Raw genomic sequence first — 19,790 nt, 5'->3', positions numbered from 1 at the left:
AACATAATAAAGAAGATCACAGACAAGCAACACAACATCCAAGAATATTCCAAACAAAAACAAAGAAACCTTGTGTTCTTAGTTGCGTAATGAGCCAAGAAAAACACGGAATGATGATTTTTTTATTTAAGGGCAATATGCATGAGTAAAATAAAAATCATGAAAGGAACAACAGAAATACGATAAGAAGTCAAATCGCATGTCATTAGATCAGATCCATTAGGGAAATGATACCATATGCTGTTGATGCCTCCAAAAAGTAACAAGCAGGTGGGGCAAAGATTTATCAAGGTACCATCCAGCTAGGACAAGATTAATTTAACACAGAGAAATAATTAGGTACTTATGTTTTCTTGGCCTCGGCATCCTCTTCATTTATCTTCCTCTCCCACTTGCGTTTTTTGAAATCTGCCAACATTTGTGGCATTTTCTGCATCAGTTCAGCAGTATTGGCTCGTTTTTCTGCCGATATCCTATCACATTTGTGTCCTTTCCTTTTGGTTCTCATTTCTTTCCATTCTGGATCATAAGGCCAGTCTTCTCCAGCAAGGAGAACTTCTTTTCGGACTCGAGCTCGATGGCGGGCACTAATACCACAATGTTTCCAAGCCCCAAGGTGCCAGTAGCCCCAAACTCCCTTTGAAAGATCATCTTGGTGTTTCATCAACTTCTCCTGCCAAGGATACTGGTAGACTCCCATTGATTTCGCTACAGATTTCATCACTTTACTAGCCATTGTCACAATTTCTACACAAAGAGACATGTTAAAATACTTGGAGATCTAGATAGAGTTAAAAAAACATAAATTACCTGCACACAGTCATGCATCATAACTTTTACTATAAAAGCCTGTATAGTTTAAGCAAAGCCTGTGATGCAACTTAAGTATATTATTTAAAAGTGAGATTCAAATTTTAATTTAGAAAGAAGATGTAGATCTTTAGAGTTCTTCATTAACAAAGTTAAAATACCCTCTTCAAAAGTCATCTACAGATATAAAGCTTTTTAAAATTAAGCTGAAATGGTTCAAGGTAACTCCAATAATTCCAGTATAAATGCAAATTTTGGTTTCAAGTAAATGTTTTGCTCTCTTTGCTAATGGTGAGAGCAATCAGGAAGTTTCACTTGTCTCCTCGTTGCTCTCGCTGTCTTAACTTAGTCCAAAAGTGCCTTGCAGCAGTATATATTTAGCTTCCATTTGAACCGATTCTTAGTTACATCCTCTAATTCTAAGAACAATGATTACTGGAGTAACAATAAACAACCGAATCATTATAACAAAAGTAGCGCATGTAATACTTAGTACAATAACTCAATGCATAATGCAATTTACTAATATTCTAAACATCACAAAATATTTCTAATGTCCTATTAAGTTATAGTAACAATTTATCTGGTAGTTTTCTAGATATCTTTCTTAGATAACTACGAAAAAAAGAAGCTTTGAAACGGAACAGCAAGACTAATCAATAATAGAACTCCTAAAAGGGTCTAATTTATACTGTTAATTACCCCGTCAACAGGTTAGAAACTACCCGCAGTCTATTTTTTCCTAGTAACTAAGAAACATGTGAAATGGAGTAAATAAGCATAGAATGTTAAGTGAAGCATATAAGCAAACATAATGGCTACAATAAGCTTTTTAAAGAGTTGGGTTGAATTTAATTAGAGCAAAGATTAAAAAACAGTGAAAACATTAATAAGTCAGCAAACGTTTGAAGCTAATTGCTTACCCCCAGAGACTCAGATTCTTGCTAAGGCTAACTTATGTGGTTTAGGAATAAGGTTGAATCAAAAATAACGACGGGACACAAAGTCAATTGAGAAAAAGGTACTATATGAAGATGCATGTGGGTTTTAAAATGTAAAATCAAAAAAGTTCCGTTGCCGGGAATCGAACCCGGGTCTCCTGGGTGAAAGCCAGATATCCTAACCGCTGGACGACAACGGAATTGTGTTTATTTTTCATTTAAATTAATTATTACCGCTAAAATCTTTAATAAGATATAAAATATTATCTTCCCTAAAATTTTTTTTCAGTAAAATCAGTTTCCAAAACAAAGTCATCCCACACACTCAAGATACACGATAAATTTACAAAAGTTCGGTCTAATATATATTTGATTTTTTCCCCCATATTGTTTAATGCTGCTTGTAAAAATTTGTAATAATAAATCTCATTTTTGTAAGATAAATTTGTGTCCTTCAAAAAAAATTAGAACTGTTTAATGATATACAACGTTTTGGAAGCATAATTTTGTATTAAAACTTTGAACTTGCTGTAAAGTATGAACTTGAAATTGAACAAAATTTTAACCAAATACCGGGCATAAATCATAAGTCTAATCTATTCTCAATTCATATTTCATTGTGTACCATAAAAACAAACGACCCCGCTAATTTTCGGCATTAATTATTATAGTTTAGGCGTTTATTTCGGGATCCGCAATATCTTTTATTTAAAAAATGTTAGGCACCTCAAATCCTCTCCCAAATAATGTATGTCATGTATAAATTATAATTTTCTTCTGAAACATGCACCAAATCAAAATTCGACATGTATCATGTCACGTCATTTAGAAAATATATTTAGGAACATAGTATTGCTCATTCTGTTTTTCCCCTTTTACCGCACAACATGCTCTGGTTCATAAAAAATATACTCTTGTTAGTAAAAAAAAACTTTCATGAAGGTATAAACAAACTTACCAAATGTAGCTAAAATGTTACTTTCCACATAAAACAGTAAACTATATAAGATGTTATAATTTCCCAGAAAGAATCAGAGCAACATAGATACTTCCAGAAAGCTTAAAACTATGGACCGAACTTGGCTCTACAGAATTATTATCATAATTCTCAAAAATCCATCTATGGGAATTGCAATAGCTGGCTCTTGCTCAGGTACACCCCTGGATGGAGGCTTCAGCTGAATTCTCCGACTTTGCCGGTTCTGATTGAGTAATCGTCGAGTCCGGTGATGGAACTCCACTGGCTTCTGTCCCCGAGTGCTCTACTTCCATGCCCGTACTATTGACCTTGTTAGTAGTCTCCTTGACCAAATGGACCTCCTGCATGAAAGTTGCCAGCATGACATCAGTTGACTCGCTTTGAGATTGCAAACCAAGGTCAGGCAAACTCTGACCAACCGAGGGAATCCACTTGTTCCAATTGACACGCTTCCTAATCATGTCTCCCTGCAAATAAACAGGTTAAAAACATATTATGAACACATTAAGAACATCTACAATCACAGCTGTGCAGGTATAGCACCTCCTTCAAACACAAAACCGACATGTTTAGGGTTCGTGTACTTTCGTTTCGTGTCGTGTTTTTCATGTAAAATTGAATATTAATATTAAATTAAATAAATATATAAAAAAAAATATATAAGATTTTTAGTTAAAAGTTTTACGAAATATATTAAATATATATTAGATCACATTTATATGCATATTATATAATTAAGTAATTATTTTAAAAATAAATAAGCACATATCAATTATAAATATACATATATTCATTATAAATATTAATATTTAATTATAATATTAATATATATCGTATACTTCGTGTCGTGTCGTGTGCTCGAAGGTAAAACACAAAACCAACACTAAATCTCGGTCGTGTACTTTCGTGTTCGTATATTTTCGTTTCGTGTACTAAAAAGGCAAACACAAACACTAAATATTCGTGTCGTGTAAGTCGTGTCGTATCCAAAATCGCCGGGTCTAGCTGCAGCAACCCACCACAATTCTATCTACCTTTTCCCGTTGCAACAACACCTCCAAGCACCACGCCAACCAAAACCATCACCATATCCGCATTATAACCACGGTCTCTAACAACATAACATCACAAGACATCCTTTGACTTTTGTCATTGAATCTTACATCTTCACCACAACAAACCAAACATACATGGGTACATGTTCAAAATTATTTTAATCGAGGGGGAACATACTTAGCCAACAAGGAAAAATGGACAATCCAACCCCGATTCTATCACAACTCCAGACAACAAAGAGGCAAAAAATTGATATACAATCAGCAAAAAAAAGGTAGAATGTTATTAAGAATAACTTGAATATATGCATGTGGGGACCGCAAGTACTGCCATAGAGAGCAGCAAGAAGGATGGTGTTTTAGGGGGAAGATGTTACTTCTTACCTAATATATTGTTTAGTGAGTGTGCATACTACTCTATATGCAGCACTACTTAACGTACACAGTTTCTGGAAAAACTTTGCAACTTGATGTTGTCAGGTTTTTGTTTCACTCTTTCTGCAAGCCATGTACTACTGTCTACTGCCAACTGGATCAGCAGTTGACTGAGGCTATACAGTTTGGAATTATACATCACAATAAATAATTGCGGGTGAGCACTAGTTGGTAATTGGTACACACTGTTGATAAACTCAATGAGATTTATTAGGCAGCATGTATAATGTAAAGGTAATTAAGATTGCTTTTGTAAGCTATTGCAGAAAGTCCACTTACTAATAAATGTAGAATAAATAAATGTGTGGTAGTAATCTATAATGGAACTGCTGGAGAAAATGTTCTCAATAGGTAAATATATTGTGCAAGTTTTGATATGTTTCCAACATCTCTATGTGGTTTCCTCTCACCGTCTCACATATTATGTAGTAGCTACCAAAGACATCTCACAATGTCATTACATTTCAACTAAAGACAGTCAACGCTCCACAGAAGGTGAACACAGGTCAACAGTTTAAGAATGTTATGAATTTTTTAGCACGCTACACAAATTAGCACATGGTATTTAGAATAAAAATCACATAGACCAACACTTTTTTACAAAAAATTGTCAACATTAGAAGACATAATGTGATTAGGTAAACATAACATCTAAACTCTTACCTGTACTTCGACAACAGTTGAAGCTCCCAAAGTATCCAGAATCAACTGGACATCACTTGTCAATTTCGAAACCTGCCATATTTTACAAAAATTGAATGTGTAAACCAAAAAACAAACAAAAAAGAGGAAGAAAACCAGTCTTGGTATGCAAAACATGCGGAGTGGTACATAAAATATTGTAACACCCAATATGAGTAAATAAGAAATGACCGTCGCCTTTGTCTTGAAGTAAAGCAGCACAAACATAGAAAAGCATATCTCGTCAAGTAAACTCTTAATCGGTAGGTGATATGACTAGAGCAAGACTACTACATCTTGCTAGCTTAAGTAATTGACTTGTATAGCAATTTCTGGCATTGAAAGAGTTAACTTCAATTAAGATGTCACAAAATTGATTTATCCACCTTGCAGGAATCTGTCCAATACGTTCTAAAGAAAGAATAAGTATCTCAAAATAACTTGTTACTTGGAAAGCACTTTTCTGATCTGACTTTTCTAATGCCTTTTCATCTCCATTGCCTTGTAACTTGTTTATCTTGGACAAAACACTAAATATTATCTTCTTATATGCAAACATCAGAATCCTTTAAAAACTATAAATAACCTTGTTTGATGTGAACCAATGGGGATCTTCATATAGTAGTATATATTAGACCTATAGGAGTAACACATTGTATCCTTTTTTTTACATCAATTTTCCTAATTAAAACTTAAATACAGATGAAGAATGTTAAGACAAACCTAGTTCACTTATTACCAAAAAATTTTGTGATTTCCAAGGTTGGTTTGATGCTTATAGATGAGGAGTTCTTTCTATGTAATGAAACTCTCATTTCATCATCTACCAGACAATGATACACATCACGAAAAATCTCATATCCTGCATTGCTATATGTAAAGATTTTCTTTCAATCCTATGGTTGATGCATCTCACTTGGTACGAAAGTCGATACAGATGAAGCTGTTATCCTGATACATATATTTTGTAAGTACTCCACACAGAAGCTGCTTGGAGGGGGCAATGTGTGTTTGTGCATGTAATTTGTATCAAAATAAAAAATGGAAGCAACCAAGAAATCTTGCAATGTGGCTTCCCCGTCTTGTGGCTGCTACCTCAAGTGTTTGTATGAATATAACTATTATAAGTAAAGGCAATTTGGCGAGTTTGCACCATTTGAAGAGACTAGACATTAAATCCAAGGTAATGTTAAAATCAGAAATGGGTTGGCAAATAGGCAGTAAAGCCGACACTCACCTATGTGATTAATCACACAAGCTCCATTTAAGCTTAATGGGACACCCAATGGGTAACAAATCATTGAAAAATGCTAAGCTTCACCAATAATTAGTTCCAGATAGACAAGTAAAAGAGCAGAAGACGCATGTTTAAAATAAAAATGTATATAAAAAAATATTACATATGAGATAATGCACAAATAAAGTAACTGGGACATTAAACAAAACAGAGAATTAAATGTCTTAAACTTTACCGTAAGTCTGAACTAAATCCGACAACTTATTCTTACCATCTATTTCCAACAAAATAATAGAGCTAGAACATGTATCACAATATCACTCAAGTCTACCACAAAATACAGGACAAGTACTTGTATATCAAATTCATTAATGTTCTGATGCAGTAGGGCCTTCAATTTTATCCTAACTGAATACACTACAAATGAAACTCAAACCAGAAACGAATTAGCAAGAAATCAAAGGATTTGCTCCATTTCATAATTATAGTAAATGGTCTAATTTGCAGGGTCCATAAAATACAATCAATAGTTCCCTGGTCCATCTTACACCTCAAATAATCAGGAGAAAAAAATGGTATGGAACCCTAAGCTAACTCTATAAAATGAAATGAACATCTAAACTATGAAACTGTAAAAAAATTGTCAGATAGCTTACATGTTGTCAGGGTTTGTTTGTCAACATGTCAGATGATACTCAAACACCATATTAGAACCTTAGGTAACTGCCGTATAAACAATTTGAATGACTACATGACTCTTACTTTTAATTCTTAGTTAAATGTCCCTTTATCGTCACATACCTAATACAAAGATTAGGTTTCACCTAGAAAGCAGGGATTCTTCCCTGGGATGAAGAACTACGTATCCCGTACGTACTCAGTGCGGGGGTGCGCGGGGTGCGCGGGGGTGCGTACGGGATACGCCACGTGGCGTGTCGGAGCGTTTATGGGTGGGGGTGCTTGGGGGTGCGGGAAAGGGGGTGCGGCAGTGGCATCTTTTGTAAATAATCAACAGTTGACTTAAGTCAAAGACAAATAAAAACTTAAAAACGTAACACTATCCGGCAGCCCGTTGTTACCCTAATTTATAGACACGAGAGCGGCGACATCTGCGGCCTTCTTCAAGCTTCAATCAACTACTTCAACCTTCTCCGATCAGCATCTCTAGCGATCTCCGGTCATCTTTTCCGGTCTTCTTCAAGCTTCAGCCTCCAAATTGGTAAGCTTCAACTTTCAAGAGCTGTGTTTGTGCGTGTGTATATATTATATAATTATTATATAATTATATATATATATTCGTGTGTGCATATCTGTGTTGTGTATAAGCATATCTTTACTACTTTACTTGAGATTTTGTTTGATTGATTTTGTTTAATTGAGATTTTGTTTGATTCATTTGGTTGATTATTTTGGTTGATCTTTACATTGTAAACTCTTTCTAACAGCCATGGAATCAACAAGCTCGGCTACAAGTACAGCAGCTTCTCTGAGTCAAAGATCAAAAGACGATACTTTAGGAGCTAAAGATGATGAATAATTTCATATTTGGACTATATATAATATATTTAATATTATAATATATGCCGTATCCCCCCGCACCCGAATCCCTATATTTTCAGATTTCCAGAATTGCCGTACCCCCGTACCGCGCACCCGCACCCCCGCACTCGTGCTTCATAGGGTTTCACATATGACCTCCATAAGAATAGATAGAATTATTGAGCGAAAGAGAAGGTGAGTGAGTTGTGTGAATCATGTTTGGGTGATTTTCAGTAGGACAAAATCCAAATTACTCACTCTCGGGATATCATTTTACAATAAATGGTTAGCCACCTCAGAAGTCAGAATAGAGCGAAATAGTAGGTGATTTTCAGTAGGATGAGTTGGGCACCTCTAGGAGTACACCAAAACTCTTCCCTCATAAAAACATTAGGGGAAGACACTTGCTTCAACTCAGAATAGTTCATTCAAGTCAAATTGCGGGGGAATATTATAAAATACAAAAAATTATTCAATCAAGTGCAGTACAATTTTCTGCAAAGAAAACCTATAAAAATTAAAAAGCAAAGATCCAAGAATAATAGTTAAGACATCAAATACTATTTTTTGGAGGTAACTCTGTAATTATCACTTGCTCGAAGAGAATAATAACAATGTAAGTGAAAATTTACTTACTCGAGGAAAACTTGCTATTAAACTAATAGATACCCATCCTTGATCATCCATGTTTGACCTTAAGAAGTCATCTTTAACCAAATTATCTTCACTGTAACAAGCAAACAAATAGCATATGAACCTACTATGAACAAAGTCTAAAAATGATAAGATTACAATTTGAGGGCTTCACTCCAAGTAAGTTTTAATACCTGAAATAGTAATCAATCTGATTGAGTAACAAAGTTCTCAAATTTGGATCAATAAGAGGAAAATACATATGTGGAGGAGGCGGGAGAACGAGTGGCACACTCCTGAAGGAGTCGGGTGATATTGGTGGAACATATAAATATGGAGGGATCATATCTACAAAAAAAACAATATTAGTTCAATTCAAAATTTGGTGTCATATCAAACCATATCAACTTACCAAAAGGCATAGGACTCCCAAACGGTCTCATATGCGGGGGAGGAATGTATGGGATAGGTCCAGGCAACAATGGTCTAGCCAAACCTCGTGGAGGAGGTGGTGGTGGTGGTGGAGGAACCATATGATGCATATGAACTTCTCTTCCAGAAGAATTTCGAGAAGCATTTCTTTCCCGATCTTGGTCATGCCGAGCTACATGACTATGGTTAAATCCTCCATCTCCAACAGGTCGGGAAGCAAAGTTACCGCGTCTAGAGGGATGTCTCGGTGAATGAGACCCTGCACCTCCGACTGGTCTTGCGTCCCGGTTATTGCCTCGAAATGGAGCTGGCTCTCTTATAGGCATCTCCATTGCCGGCGGTAATACATTGCCAAAAGGTATTGGAAAAGGAGGTGGTGGGGGCGGCGGAGGTGGGCGACTGGCACCACTCTGACCTGATCCAGCCCCTGTGCTGCCACCTTTCTTCATAGACTTTTGTCGATGAGGTTGTTTGCGATTATAATTGGAATTAGGGTGTCCATTAGCGGTAGCTTGTTTCTGAGGTGCATTTAACATGACTTGCTCCTATATCCAAAAGGAACACGAAGACAATAAAAGTTTAAAAACTGAAAATAAATGTCTTCACAGTTTTACCATCACCATAACAAACAATTAGTAGGACATTCAGTTCAAAAAGAAGCAAATTCAGTGCTATAAATCAAAAGCAATATACACACGCACAGGCATAGCTGTTGAAAATAAAAAAGAACATGCATTCATAATCAGAGCAAAAAAGGCGTTCAAGATCAGTATATAATTCTGAAAAAAAAAGACAAGATTAGATTGTCAAAAAGTTATATGTAACTTGTTTCGACTAAACGATTTATATGTATAAGTGCATTACTTGTATGAGAGGTCCGTGTAGAAACCATGCTACTAAAAAAGCAAATTTATTGCTAAAAAAAAGAAATATATACATCCAAAAACTGAGCTGTTAAAAATCGAAAACAATGTTCATACAAAATCGGAGCAAAGTGATGAGTAAATAGATACGCATCAAACAATAAATTGTCAAAATGTCATACAAAACTGACTTGAGTCTCTACTAAACAATGTCACTAAACAAAACTCACAAATATTGCATCTTTACATGATGAAATTAAACAATTGCAATTCAAATTCAAGAAAACACAAAGTATCAAGCACCGAACCTGCACATCCGAAACAGAGGCATCCGATAAATTTTTTGAGGAGCTGGACGAAAATTTAGGCGAACCACGAGTAGACTCAGTAATAGTAGGCCAAGAAGCACCTCCCATGACCGGAGCAGGCTCAACGACACCGTTTACACTTTTCCACACAGACTTCTTCAAAACAGCACCAGCATTGTCGTTACCACAATCGGAACTCTCCTCAGTCACGGCGGCGACCGGCTCCGTCGCCGACATGGGCGGCTTATTTGGAGGAGAATGAATCGGAGTAGAAGAAGTTAAATCGGCGGGCATAGCAGTGTAAAATTAGGGTTAAATCGAAATTGATAAAAGAAAATAGAAGAATTTAAGGGTGTGTTTGTTTGGCGAGTAAAAGGAGAGAATAAAGAGGGGAAGTGAGAGTGTGAATAAACAAACACGGCGTATAGATACAGGAGAACAATACACACACAGTGGCCTGGCCTGGGCTGCCGGTTGGATTGCTTGTTTGGTGGTGCTAGAGGGGGATGATATTCAAGGTGTTTTATTAGGTTTTGTTTAGTTTGTATTTTTTTTATTAGCCTCTTTTTATTATTCTATTCTACGGAGTCATGCCCTTTTTCTTTCTTCCCTTTTTTATTCCGCATCCACGTCAATTTTTTATTCTCCTGTGTGTAACGGTTTGATGTAATTGTTTTAAATAGGTGATTCAATAAATTATTTTAATTGATGAGATAAATTTAATTATTTTGAATAAAATTAAATTTGATGAATTATTTTTTTTATATGTATTAAAAATTTTGTTTGAACAAACCTCTAATTTATATTAAAAAGTTAATTTGTTTGACAAAAAATTAACTTACAAACATGACCTATGTCCGTTTCCGATACATTATAGCCATAATGCATCATAGGTCATTCTTGAATAGGCTGCTATATTAAATTGGAGTTTACCGCATAAAGTGAATAGGGAGCTAACTAGACTTTGTCCGTATAGTATATTTATGTGTTATGTATTCAAAGATCAAATAAGATCTATTCATTTAAAATTCGTGTATTTGTATATTTGTATACTTCTGTTTTCGTATCATGTCGTGTACCCGAAAAGTAAACACAAAACCGACACAAAACTCGAACAAAGTCAATATCGTAAGATTTATTTTGAAATTTTTATGAATTCCAAAAAATTTTATGACCAAAAAAAATCTATATACTTAGATATTCAAATTACTTTCACATAGAACATGCATGTTGAATTCAATCAAAAAATATAAATAACAATTATAGCTGTAATAAAAAATGAGTAATGCTAGGGGTATTAAAATTGGTCCCAAAAAAACTATCAAAATGACATCTAATGCATGATGGACTTATTTTATAAAAATTATTACCAATCAAATTTTGTCTCAAATTAAATCTGCAGCGTCTACCAATTTTTAATCTATGGATAAAATACGATAAAGTTGATACCTATTTTTGAACAGAGTTCTCATAAAATATTACTACAATCTTGTATTGTTTAAACATTTCCGAAGGCAAGCTATTGTTCTGTTAAATTATTTATGTTAAGTTTCCTTATTTACAAGGAATTTATGTGAAATGGATAAGGGTCAAAACTAGGATTTTACAAAAAAATAACAGGTGGAGGTAGCCAAGAGGAACGTAGGCAAGAAGTTTCCGTGTGAAGATTGGCAATTATAACCAATTTAAGCCGGTGCTTCTTGCCAACTGGTTCCTTCTCCAACTTTATTTCCTTAATTGTAGTAACAGATAAACAATACACATTCCACCTCACCTTCCGGTATATATATTTAAATTTATGGGCACATTTTGAATCGAATCATCTTAACTTTCTTCCATTCACTTGTTATAATCCTTTGCAGGCTTTCGAAAAATGGCCTGCATCAACTTCAAATCGCCTTTCCGGTTACTTGGTTAGTCAATTTCTTGTATCATTCATCATTTTCTTCCGTAAGTCGAAAAATTCAAGTCCTGTAAATGAATGAAAATTTTATGATGTACATCTGTTCTGTGTATCATAGGGTCTGCGTATATTTTATTCTCCCTGATTTCAAGTAAGATTTAGTTAATATGATCGATCGATATTCTTTCTCAAACATATTGTGCTTTCAAATTTTCAGGCAGAAGTAGAAAACGCCAAAAGGATCGCGATGATAGCTTGGTGAACAAGGTAAATGTAGATGAAGAGTACAAGGAAGCCTTAAGAACTAAGTCATACACAGATATAAGCAGCAAAGTTGAGGGTCATCTAGCAAGTAAAAGCATGGAAACGTCATCTTCATTTCCTTTACATCTTCATCTCTTTGAATCCCTCTTGGAACCGGGACAAGAAACAGTAGCCCACATTATTGAAGGTTTGAGTATTCACCCCCTTTTAATTGATTACTTCAAGATCACTATAGAAACCTGCATTATCTGCGAAGTACTTCTTCAAAGTATCCATCAGATCAGAGCCAATCATCGTATAATCAAAAGTGTGCTTGACCTAAGACAAAAGGCGCTTGTTAGGATTAGTGAAAGTAGTACTTTCTCTAATGATGAATGCTATGTTATGTTTCAAGACCTTGCCTCATTTGCCGCTATAAGAAACCCTTTATCAGCAATCAGTCCAGCTGAATTCCGTGACATGCAAAATGGTCACAGTGATTTGCTTAATCGGTTAACATTACAATGTAGGAAACTTCAGAGGGAAATAAAAATCAGAAGAGGAATGAAGAAAATTGTGGGATACACGATTGTAGTTGCGTACACTGCACTTACATTTACTTTGATGGCCCTTGCTCTTCATTCAATCGTTGGGTTGGTAGCAGCTCCGGCCTTGTTTACTTGTTCGTTTGGATTACTAAAGAAGCATAACAAGCTGGTGAAGATCAAGGCAAGTTCTAGGGAAAGAATGGTAGCACAGCTTGATGTTGCAGCTAAAGGGGTTTACATATTGATCAATGATTTTAATACTATAAGCCGACTTGTTATAAGGTTATACGATGAGATTGAACACAGCAAAGCCATGGCAGATATGTGTGTTAGAAATGGGAAGATTGAGGTTATGAAAGAGGTGGTGAGGGAGTTCCGCATTGGAGAGACTTGCTTGAACGAGCAGCTCAAGGAGCTTGAAGAACATATAAACTTGTGTTTTCTCACCATAAACAGATCAAGAAGGTTAGTTGTGCAAGAGCTCATGCACTCAACTACTACACACAAAAAATGAATGGTACCTAGCCCCTCTTGCCCAAGACTATTTTTCAAATTTCATTTATTCAATCATCTGTAGATAAAACTATGCTGATTTCTATAAATTCAGAAATTTTGTGACATTACTCACAATGCAGAGGCTACTCACCTTGTTAATTCTGATAGGATATTGAATAAGGATGATTTGCTCAGAGCAATTAAAGTAGTTCTGATTTTGTGAGAGGTGACAAATTGATGTGCCAGTGACATTTTCTTTTGTCAAATACTTGTATTATCTCAAAAGAAGTATAGAAAATGACATTCATATTAAAAACTTACAAGGAAAGGGTATAATATTTGTATATTTCATCTTTTGGAAAAGTGAAAATAATTGAAAATATATATGAACACAATGGTCACAGTTCTTGTGACTCAGAGCTTGACCATTGAAGTTCTTCATAAATGCAAACAAGAATCAACCTCGGGGTGCCCTCCGTGTAAGATACTCCGGCGGGCTGCTTAAGTAATATACTGACACGCCGCTGCCTACGAAAATCATAACCTTAAATCCAGTTTTCTGGCTTAGAATGTTACATGACTTGAAAATGTCTGACCAAATTGCCAGTTAGATGACACAACATCGTTAAAAACTCGAGTGGCTCCATCTGTAGTAGTAACCATGAAAGATAAAGATTGGCCGTTGAGATATCCATTGGACTGCCAGTTTGCTCCCCAATTTCTAGACATGGCTTGCCAGCCAGTTCTTGAGCCCTTGATTTGCACAGATTGAACTGATCCAGCTCCCCCCACATTGCTTATCAGCACAAGCTCAAAGTAGTTCCTACCGTTTACTGTGAATCTTACTCCACCGCTTTTGACACAGGGGACCCTGAATTCAAATTTCATTTCTCATCATTTATCATTCACAGACACAAATGCAGAACAATATTGCAAAATCTCGAAAAGCCCAAGAAAAAAAATGTACCTTCGGAACATAACAGGCACAATACCACCCCTGTAGATGCCAATCTTTTCCCAAGCTGGTTGAGCCATGTCAAAATGCTGGAGCGGAGGATTGCACCAACCTCCAGCATCGTTAGGCTGATCAAAGTTTGGAGGGCAAAAATTTGTTGCGGTAATGGTTACAGATGTTCCCTTTATGCACCATCTAGGGTCTTTTTGATAATCACACATGAGCGTGTAACATTGTCCACATGATGCTCCATCATTGAAGAGTGCAGTACTTAGAGCAGCAGTGTTGGTTCCGTATCCAGCCGAGTACAGGTTCCCATAACCACAAGCACCGCCTGTATTCAGAAAATATATAAGTCCATCCCTCGCTCCATTTATACTTGAGAAATAAGAGTACAAATTTACACAAATAGATAGAATAAAAAGTTTACATACCCATTGTTCCTGAGGCATCGCTACCTCCGTAAAACGTAGCATGACCATTAGTCCATCCAGAAGCTACAAATGCATTAACATCGACAACAAGAACGCATGCACTAACCAGAAGGACCACCGCGACAACACCATGATTCGCCATTCTTTAAGCAGGTGATGAAGTTGAAGAACAAAGGAGATTTTGAGTATATTTCAGTGGTAAACACAAGTATGGTTCTTAAATAGACAAGCCAAACATCTTAAATGCAACTACCTCACATGTGACCTCTGCAAGAGAAGAGATTTTAATCAAATTATTTTAAATGAAAAATCACTGCAAGGCTCATAAAACTGTATCTGATTCAATTATTTCCACGTTCTCTTACATATGAATAAAACAAGACCACATGGGGTTTTCCAACACAAGAGTCTTGATTGAATTAACCGACAAATTAAAATGTTCAACCCTTTGAATTGTTTAATGTGCTGGTCTGTTTCTATGTGAATGCAAAACTAATATATCTAATTCACTGCAGAACAAAAATTCTAGTTAAGCAATCTAATATGAAGCTCATATGATTCTTGCATAACCTTATAAGGACATCATAGGCCTTTTTATTACATAGATACTGATTTGGAACAGACTAAACTAAATAAGCAGGAACCTTATCCAATCCCGTGGTCACTTTAGTTAAATTAGTCGAAATATGCAATTTGTAAAATACCATATGAAGGCTAAAGGCTATATTCAATGCTTCCTCAATAAATGGTTCCTACCCAGCTGCCAGAGATTGGCAGATGTACTCATCAGCACATGGTTAAGGGGTAGCACCTGCCTGGTGTTTATATTCTGTTGGCTGTAGCTAGGGGAGCGTAAAATTTGGGTTTCGGGTCATGTACTTGTGTCCGTGAACGTCTTCACATTTTCGTCGTTCTGAACCTTAAAATTTTAACAAAACATGAGACGTTTTGGGTCATATTCATCATGTTCATGAGTTACGTTGGTGTTGTTTCCGATTTTGTCTCTGTAAATTATGTTTTAAACGTTTTTCTCATAAGACGTTTTGGGTCATATTCATCATGTTTATCGAGTTGTGTTGGTGTTATTTCGGATTTTTTTCTGTAAGTTTTGTTTTTAATCGTGTTTTAATTTGTAGAAAATCAAAACAATGTTAAAATAACAGCCAACAGGCCTTAGGCTGATCCTCCATGAAATGAAGTCAATACGGAATTTTATGTTTTAATATGTATGGATACACTATGTACTCAGGTAAGCCCTCTAAGTACGTACTTAGGAGCATTTTTCTCTTTTCGTATCTGTAAACTTCTTTTGCTAGGGAGATTGATTGGATTTGGGTAGTACACCCTTCATCAATCTAATTGTACATACAAGATTAAGAAAACACTAATGTGGGTTAAGCCTATCCATACATGAAAATGGTTATGGGATTATATCACCGTCAACCAGGAAGGCCAGACATTTGATGCATGACATTGACATGGGACCAAACTTCAAACCATGCACGTAGTATGTTTCCCCGAGAAGTAGGGGGTCCTAGTAAGATCTAAGGATGGTACAATATTCCAAAAAACTATGTTTACTTAATAGGCATGTTTAAGATCTCCAATTATGTTTCTAGTTATTCTTAAACACTTTGTTTAACTTGGTAGTTCCAAACTCCTTAATTACTATGTCAACCTTTTATCCAGGAAATTTACTCGTGGCAGAAACATAGACAATTAGTAGCAAGTAGTAGTACAGTAATAGTTTGTATTGATCAAAACAATCTCTTGATTAGAACAACTTTGATGCCAGCATTCAGCAACATTATAGAGGGTCTATTGAACGCAAACATGTTAGTATAGCATAAAAACTTTTATAATAATATCAACTTTAAAGAAAGGATGCATTTTGCACGTCAAGTAAGCTAATAATGCTTCTAGCTCTAAGTGGTGGTTCAGGGAAGAAAATTTTGCAATCAACACTTTGGAACACATGAAAATTCTGCTTCACCATGAGGCATGAGATACGTATCAGGGTCGCGAAGAGATCCACCCCAACTGATCTGACTAGCCTTTTGCGGCTTTGTACTCTTAAGGATTATCTATCTGTACAACATAATAGCCAAATAGCTAAGTATGATGCTTTAATAATCTCAGAAAGAGTCTCATTTTCAATTAGAAAAGCCAAAGGAAGAGGGTATATTTCCATTGTGCAAGTACGGAAACAAGAAAAGACACAGACATCCTAAATTACATCACTTTGCTGTCATTTCGGTACCTCTTAATTTAATCTTATGAAGTTTGCAAATGTGACAGGGAGTGTTTCAATTTTGATTTTCTGGAGGGTGGAATAGTAAAGGTGGCAGCAATGCAGTGCTATATTGTGAATGGTGGCAAAGTAATTAAAAGTTCTAGTTTTCAAGAAGCAATAGAGACACAAGAATTATGATTTTTTTCGAATATTCTTATTACAACAAACACAGCAACAGCAGCAGCCAAGAAAAAACTTAATGTATAGTTAGGTTCTCTTACCATTGATTTAAAAATAAAATAATTGCAAGTTCACAACGTCTCGTCACACCTGAGGCGTGTTCTTCACAAACAATCAACTGTTACTTATACATCATTAGATCAAATGACCAACAATCACCACATGAACAAACTCCATCTTAAGAAAGTAAAACAGATTTGTATGTCTGACAGACATTTCTGTGCCTTCATACTTGTAAGCTGTATATAAATTGACAGATATCTCTGTACCTTCAAAGTTTTAGCTGAATAGAAATTTTGTAACAGAATGACAGTCCCCAAGGATACTAATTAAGAGTTTTGTAACTTGAAGAGGAGAACCTACGAGATGAAATATTACAGCTAAATTTTAGACCTGGCCACACAGTATGTCTGTACATGCTACTTCTCCTGGTCTTTCCACATCTTTCAACACAAAATCTGTAACTGGTAACTTCTTCATTTGCATGCTCAATATATCCAGCTTATCGGTAGTTTGGGCCATCTGACGAATTGATTTGCCTCCTTAAAAAAAGCATAAGTACCTTGTTGTTTTCTTCTTGATCTTAATCCATTGCATCCGGGAAATAACCAAAGAAAATAAAGACTGGGAAAGGCAATGGAGAAATAAGTACTCTTTCAAGTTTTGGTTTTCATATGAAGAATATCTCAAATCTACAAGATTGGGAGTCAGTGCCCATTCACTTTATCATATATCCCTCGCCATATCCACTTCCTGGCATTTGCCTTCAGATGTAGATTAGAGAGAACAATGTGATTCCCAGGATAACTCAAGCAGCAATTTCAAGTCTCAACCAAACTTGTACTGAGATAAATACGACAAGAACTTAGCAAAGCTTCCCATGCACAAGCATCAGGCTTGAACGACATTTCCCTGATGATATAATAAGCCTCATTTAGTGTTCCTGCATGCACACTCAAGCACACTGACCACTCAAGCTTAATGCTTTGTTCTAGCTTCCAAACCATGCTCTCAAAATAATAGTGCGCTTCTTCTGTTAGGCAACTATATGTCATATGGTTTCATGCAGATAATATACATAACTATGGGCATCTGCATTAGATGGAAGACATCTATAACTCCAGGATACTCACACATTGTAGCATTGAAACAAACCTAGTTAGTTTACATTGCCTTGCTGCTGGTGTCAATTAGTGAACTACCCACACCAAAAATTCCTCACAAGGTGAAATACTCCCTCTTTTTAATTGTCACATTACCTTTTATAAAATCAAATTGATCAATTTTTGATCAAAGATTAAACATTACTCTTATATTATTTTAAAAAACTAAAAATTATATAGTAAAGTAGATTAAAACTACTTTCCGGTGTATAATTTATTTACTTTTTACAATTATAAAATATTAATAAATTTCGATCAAATTTTAGTCGATTTGACTGGGTTAAAGTCAAATGTGATAACTAAAAAATGACTGAGATAGTACTATTAACTGCTTTACCATGCATGAGAATCAGGAAAGAGTTACAATCAAATGTAAATCACTTTTTAATTAAACTAGATTAACATGTCCATTACATGAAACCAAAATAAACTAAGCATGTTCCTAAATCAGATTTGACAAAATGACATTAGCCAACTTTTGGTAGCTGCGCTATATTTGATGTCATTCAAAACTAAACAGTAGTTAATAGACCACAAGAGCCAAGAGCCGGCGAAAATGGGCATCTTTCTGGGTCCCACGCAGGGGCGGAGACATATTTTAATCAAAATTTAAAAATAAAACTAATATTTTTGACCTCCTTAAAATAAAATTTATACACCAAATACTAAAATTATTGAAAAATTTCAAATCTTAACTCCGCCGAGTCGATTTTCTGGCAAAGCCCACACGGGCAGTGTTTTGCCATTAGAAGTATCCTTCATATTGATATTCCGTAGCCATCTTATCATTTACGAAAATGAAACAAAGAAAAATTTATATTTTTAAAATTCATCGGGGTTCGAGAATTAAATTAAATAAAACAATGCATGACAGAATATTTGTATACAATCTCAGAATGATGCAGATGGCAGTCCCTGCTAATAAAATGACACATCACGTGAAACGAAACTTTACTACTAGTAGTATAGTATTATTGATGTTGTCAATACTCCCTCTCTTAAGTTGTTTTTTGAATATCTCATTTATTTTTATATATTTCAAAATTAAATATGTCGATCATGATTTGTGTCAACCGGGAATCCGAACTTATATGCTGAGATACCGATTTCTTACTAATCGATAATTGGAAATAATTTAAACAATTAATCGGAATAAAAATTAAATATATATATTATCTTATTAATTTATAATACTTGTTTACTATCCCATTTAAAATTAATTCAGAACAAATTGGTCACATATTTTTTAAATTTTCTAAAAAAAGCAATAGGTTTTAGAACACTTAGAGCATCTCCAATGGTCAAAAACCCTTACTTAAAAATCTAGGTGGCATACCATATAAATTACTTTCCAATGGGGCATTCTCCTTAGTTAAAATTTTAGCTAAACTCATCATATTGGTTAAATTTGTTGAACCATTAGGACCTCTAACATAATTTCACATCATCTATTACTATATTGAAATTAAATATTCTATTTATAATAACTTAAATTAATATTACCATACCATTTTAAAAAATATAGTCAATCATTATAGCAACTCCCGTTGAAGTACAATATCTTATAGGTTTAGTAAATTTAGATAATCAGTATTTTATATTATTTTAACCAATCTTATTGGAGATGCAGCACCATGCTAAAAAAACTCTTAGCTAAAAATAT

The 19,790-nt window shown here is 35.1% G+C and overlaps 4 protein-coding genes and 1 non-coding gene across 6 annotated transcripts; 1 reads left to right on the top strand and 4 right to left on the bottom strand.

Annotated features, from left to right (window-relative positions):
- Window positions 1-102: 102 nt before the first annotated feature.
- Window positions 103-1,910, bottom strand: LOC141706465 (uncharacterized). Its single transcript, XM_074509225.1, has 3 exons — window positions 1,812-1,910; window positions 1,734-1,768; window positions 103-747 (listed from the first exon to the last, which is right to left on the bottom strand). Exon 3 carries the CDS (start codon window positions 734-736, stop codon window positions 344-346), a length of 393 nt encoding a protein of 130 aa, XP_074365326.1. The 5' UTR covers window positions 737-747; window positions 1,734-1,768; window positions 1,812-1,910; the 3' UTR covers window positions 103-343.
- On the bottom strand, window positions 1,880-1,951 carry TRNAE-UUC (transfer RNA glutamic acid (anticodon UUC)). The gene has a single exon. It is a non-coding gene; the product is annotated as a tRNA-Glu (tRNA).
- A 701-nt stretch (window positions 1,952-2,652) lies between these two features.
- Window positions 2,653-10,466, bottom strand: LOC141709092 (la-related protein 1C-like). 2 transcript variants are annotated; one of them, XM_074512993.1, is made up of 7 exons: window positions 9,914-10,466; window positions 8,723-9,287; window positions 8,505-8,658; window positions 8,314-8,404; window positions 4,884-4,955; window positions 3,150-3,197; window positions 2,653-3,071 (listed from the first exon to the last, which is right to left on the bottom strand). In XM_074512993.1, exons 1-7 carry the CDS (start codon window positions 10,205-10,207, stop codon window positions 2,901-2,903), a joined length of 1,395 nt encoding a protein of 464 aa, XP_074369094.1. In that variant the 5' UTR covers window positions 10,208-10,466; the 3' UTR covers window positions 2,653-2,900. The 2 variants fall into 2 exon arrangements, with proteins under 2 accessions (XP_074369094.1, XP_074369093.1); XM_074512992.1 differs by having other exon boundaries at window positions 2,653-3,197; window positions 9,914-10,464.
- Window positions 10,467-11,652: 1,186 nt separating this feature from the next.
- LOC141709090 (UPF0496 protein At1g20180-like) lies at window positions 11,653-13,241 on the top strand. The gene is made up of 2 exons (XM_074512990.1): window positions 11,653-11,826; window positions 12,034-13,241. The coding sequence occupies exons 1-2, from the start codon at window positions 11,787-11,789 to the stop codon at window positions 13,119-13,121; spliced, it is 1,128 nt and encodes a 375-aa protein (XP_074369091.1). The 5' UTR covers window positions 11,653-11,786; the 3' UTR covers window positions 13,122-13,241.
- A 150-nt stretch (window positions 13,242-13,391) lies between these two features.
- LOC141709091 (expansin-A11-like) lies at window positions 13,392-14,713 on the bottom strand. The gene is made up of 3 exons (XM_074512991.1): window positions 14,492-14,713; window positions 14,070-14,391; window positions 13,392-13,973 (listed from the first exon to the last, which is right to left on the bottom strand). Exons 1-3 carry the CDS (start codon window positions 14,631-14,633, stop codon window positions 13,667-13,669), a joined length of 771 nt encoding a protein of 256 aa, XP_074369092.1. The 5' UTR covers window positions 14,634-14,713; the 3' UTR covers window positions 13,392-13,666.
- Window positions 14,714-19,790: the final 5,077 nt, after the last annotated feature.

This window comes from Apium graveolens, chromosome 2 (genome assembly GCF_009905375.1).
Source record: "Apium graveolens cultivar Ventura chromosome 2, ASM990537v1, whole genome shotgun sequence".
In the NCBI taxonomy this organism is placed as follows: domain Eukaryota; kingdom Viridiplantae; phylum Streptophyta; class Magnoliopsida; order Apiales; family Apiaceae; genus Apium; species Apium graveolens.
Note: the sequence above shows the minus strand (reverse complement) of the source record. Positions and strands in the feature narration are given on the sequence as shown.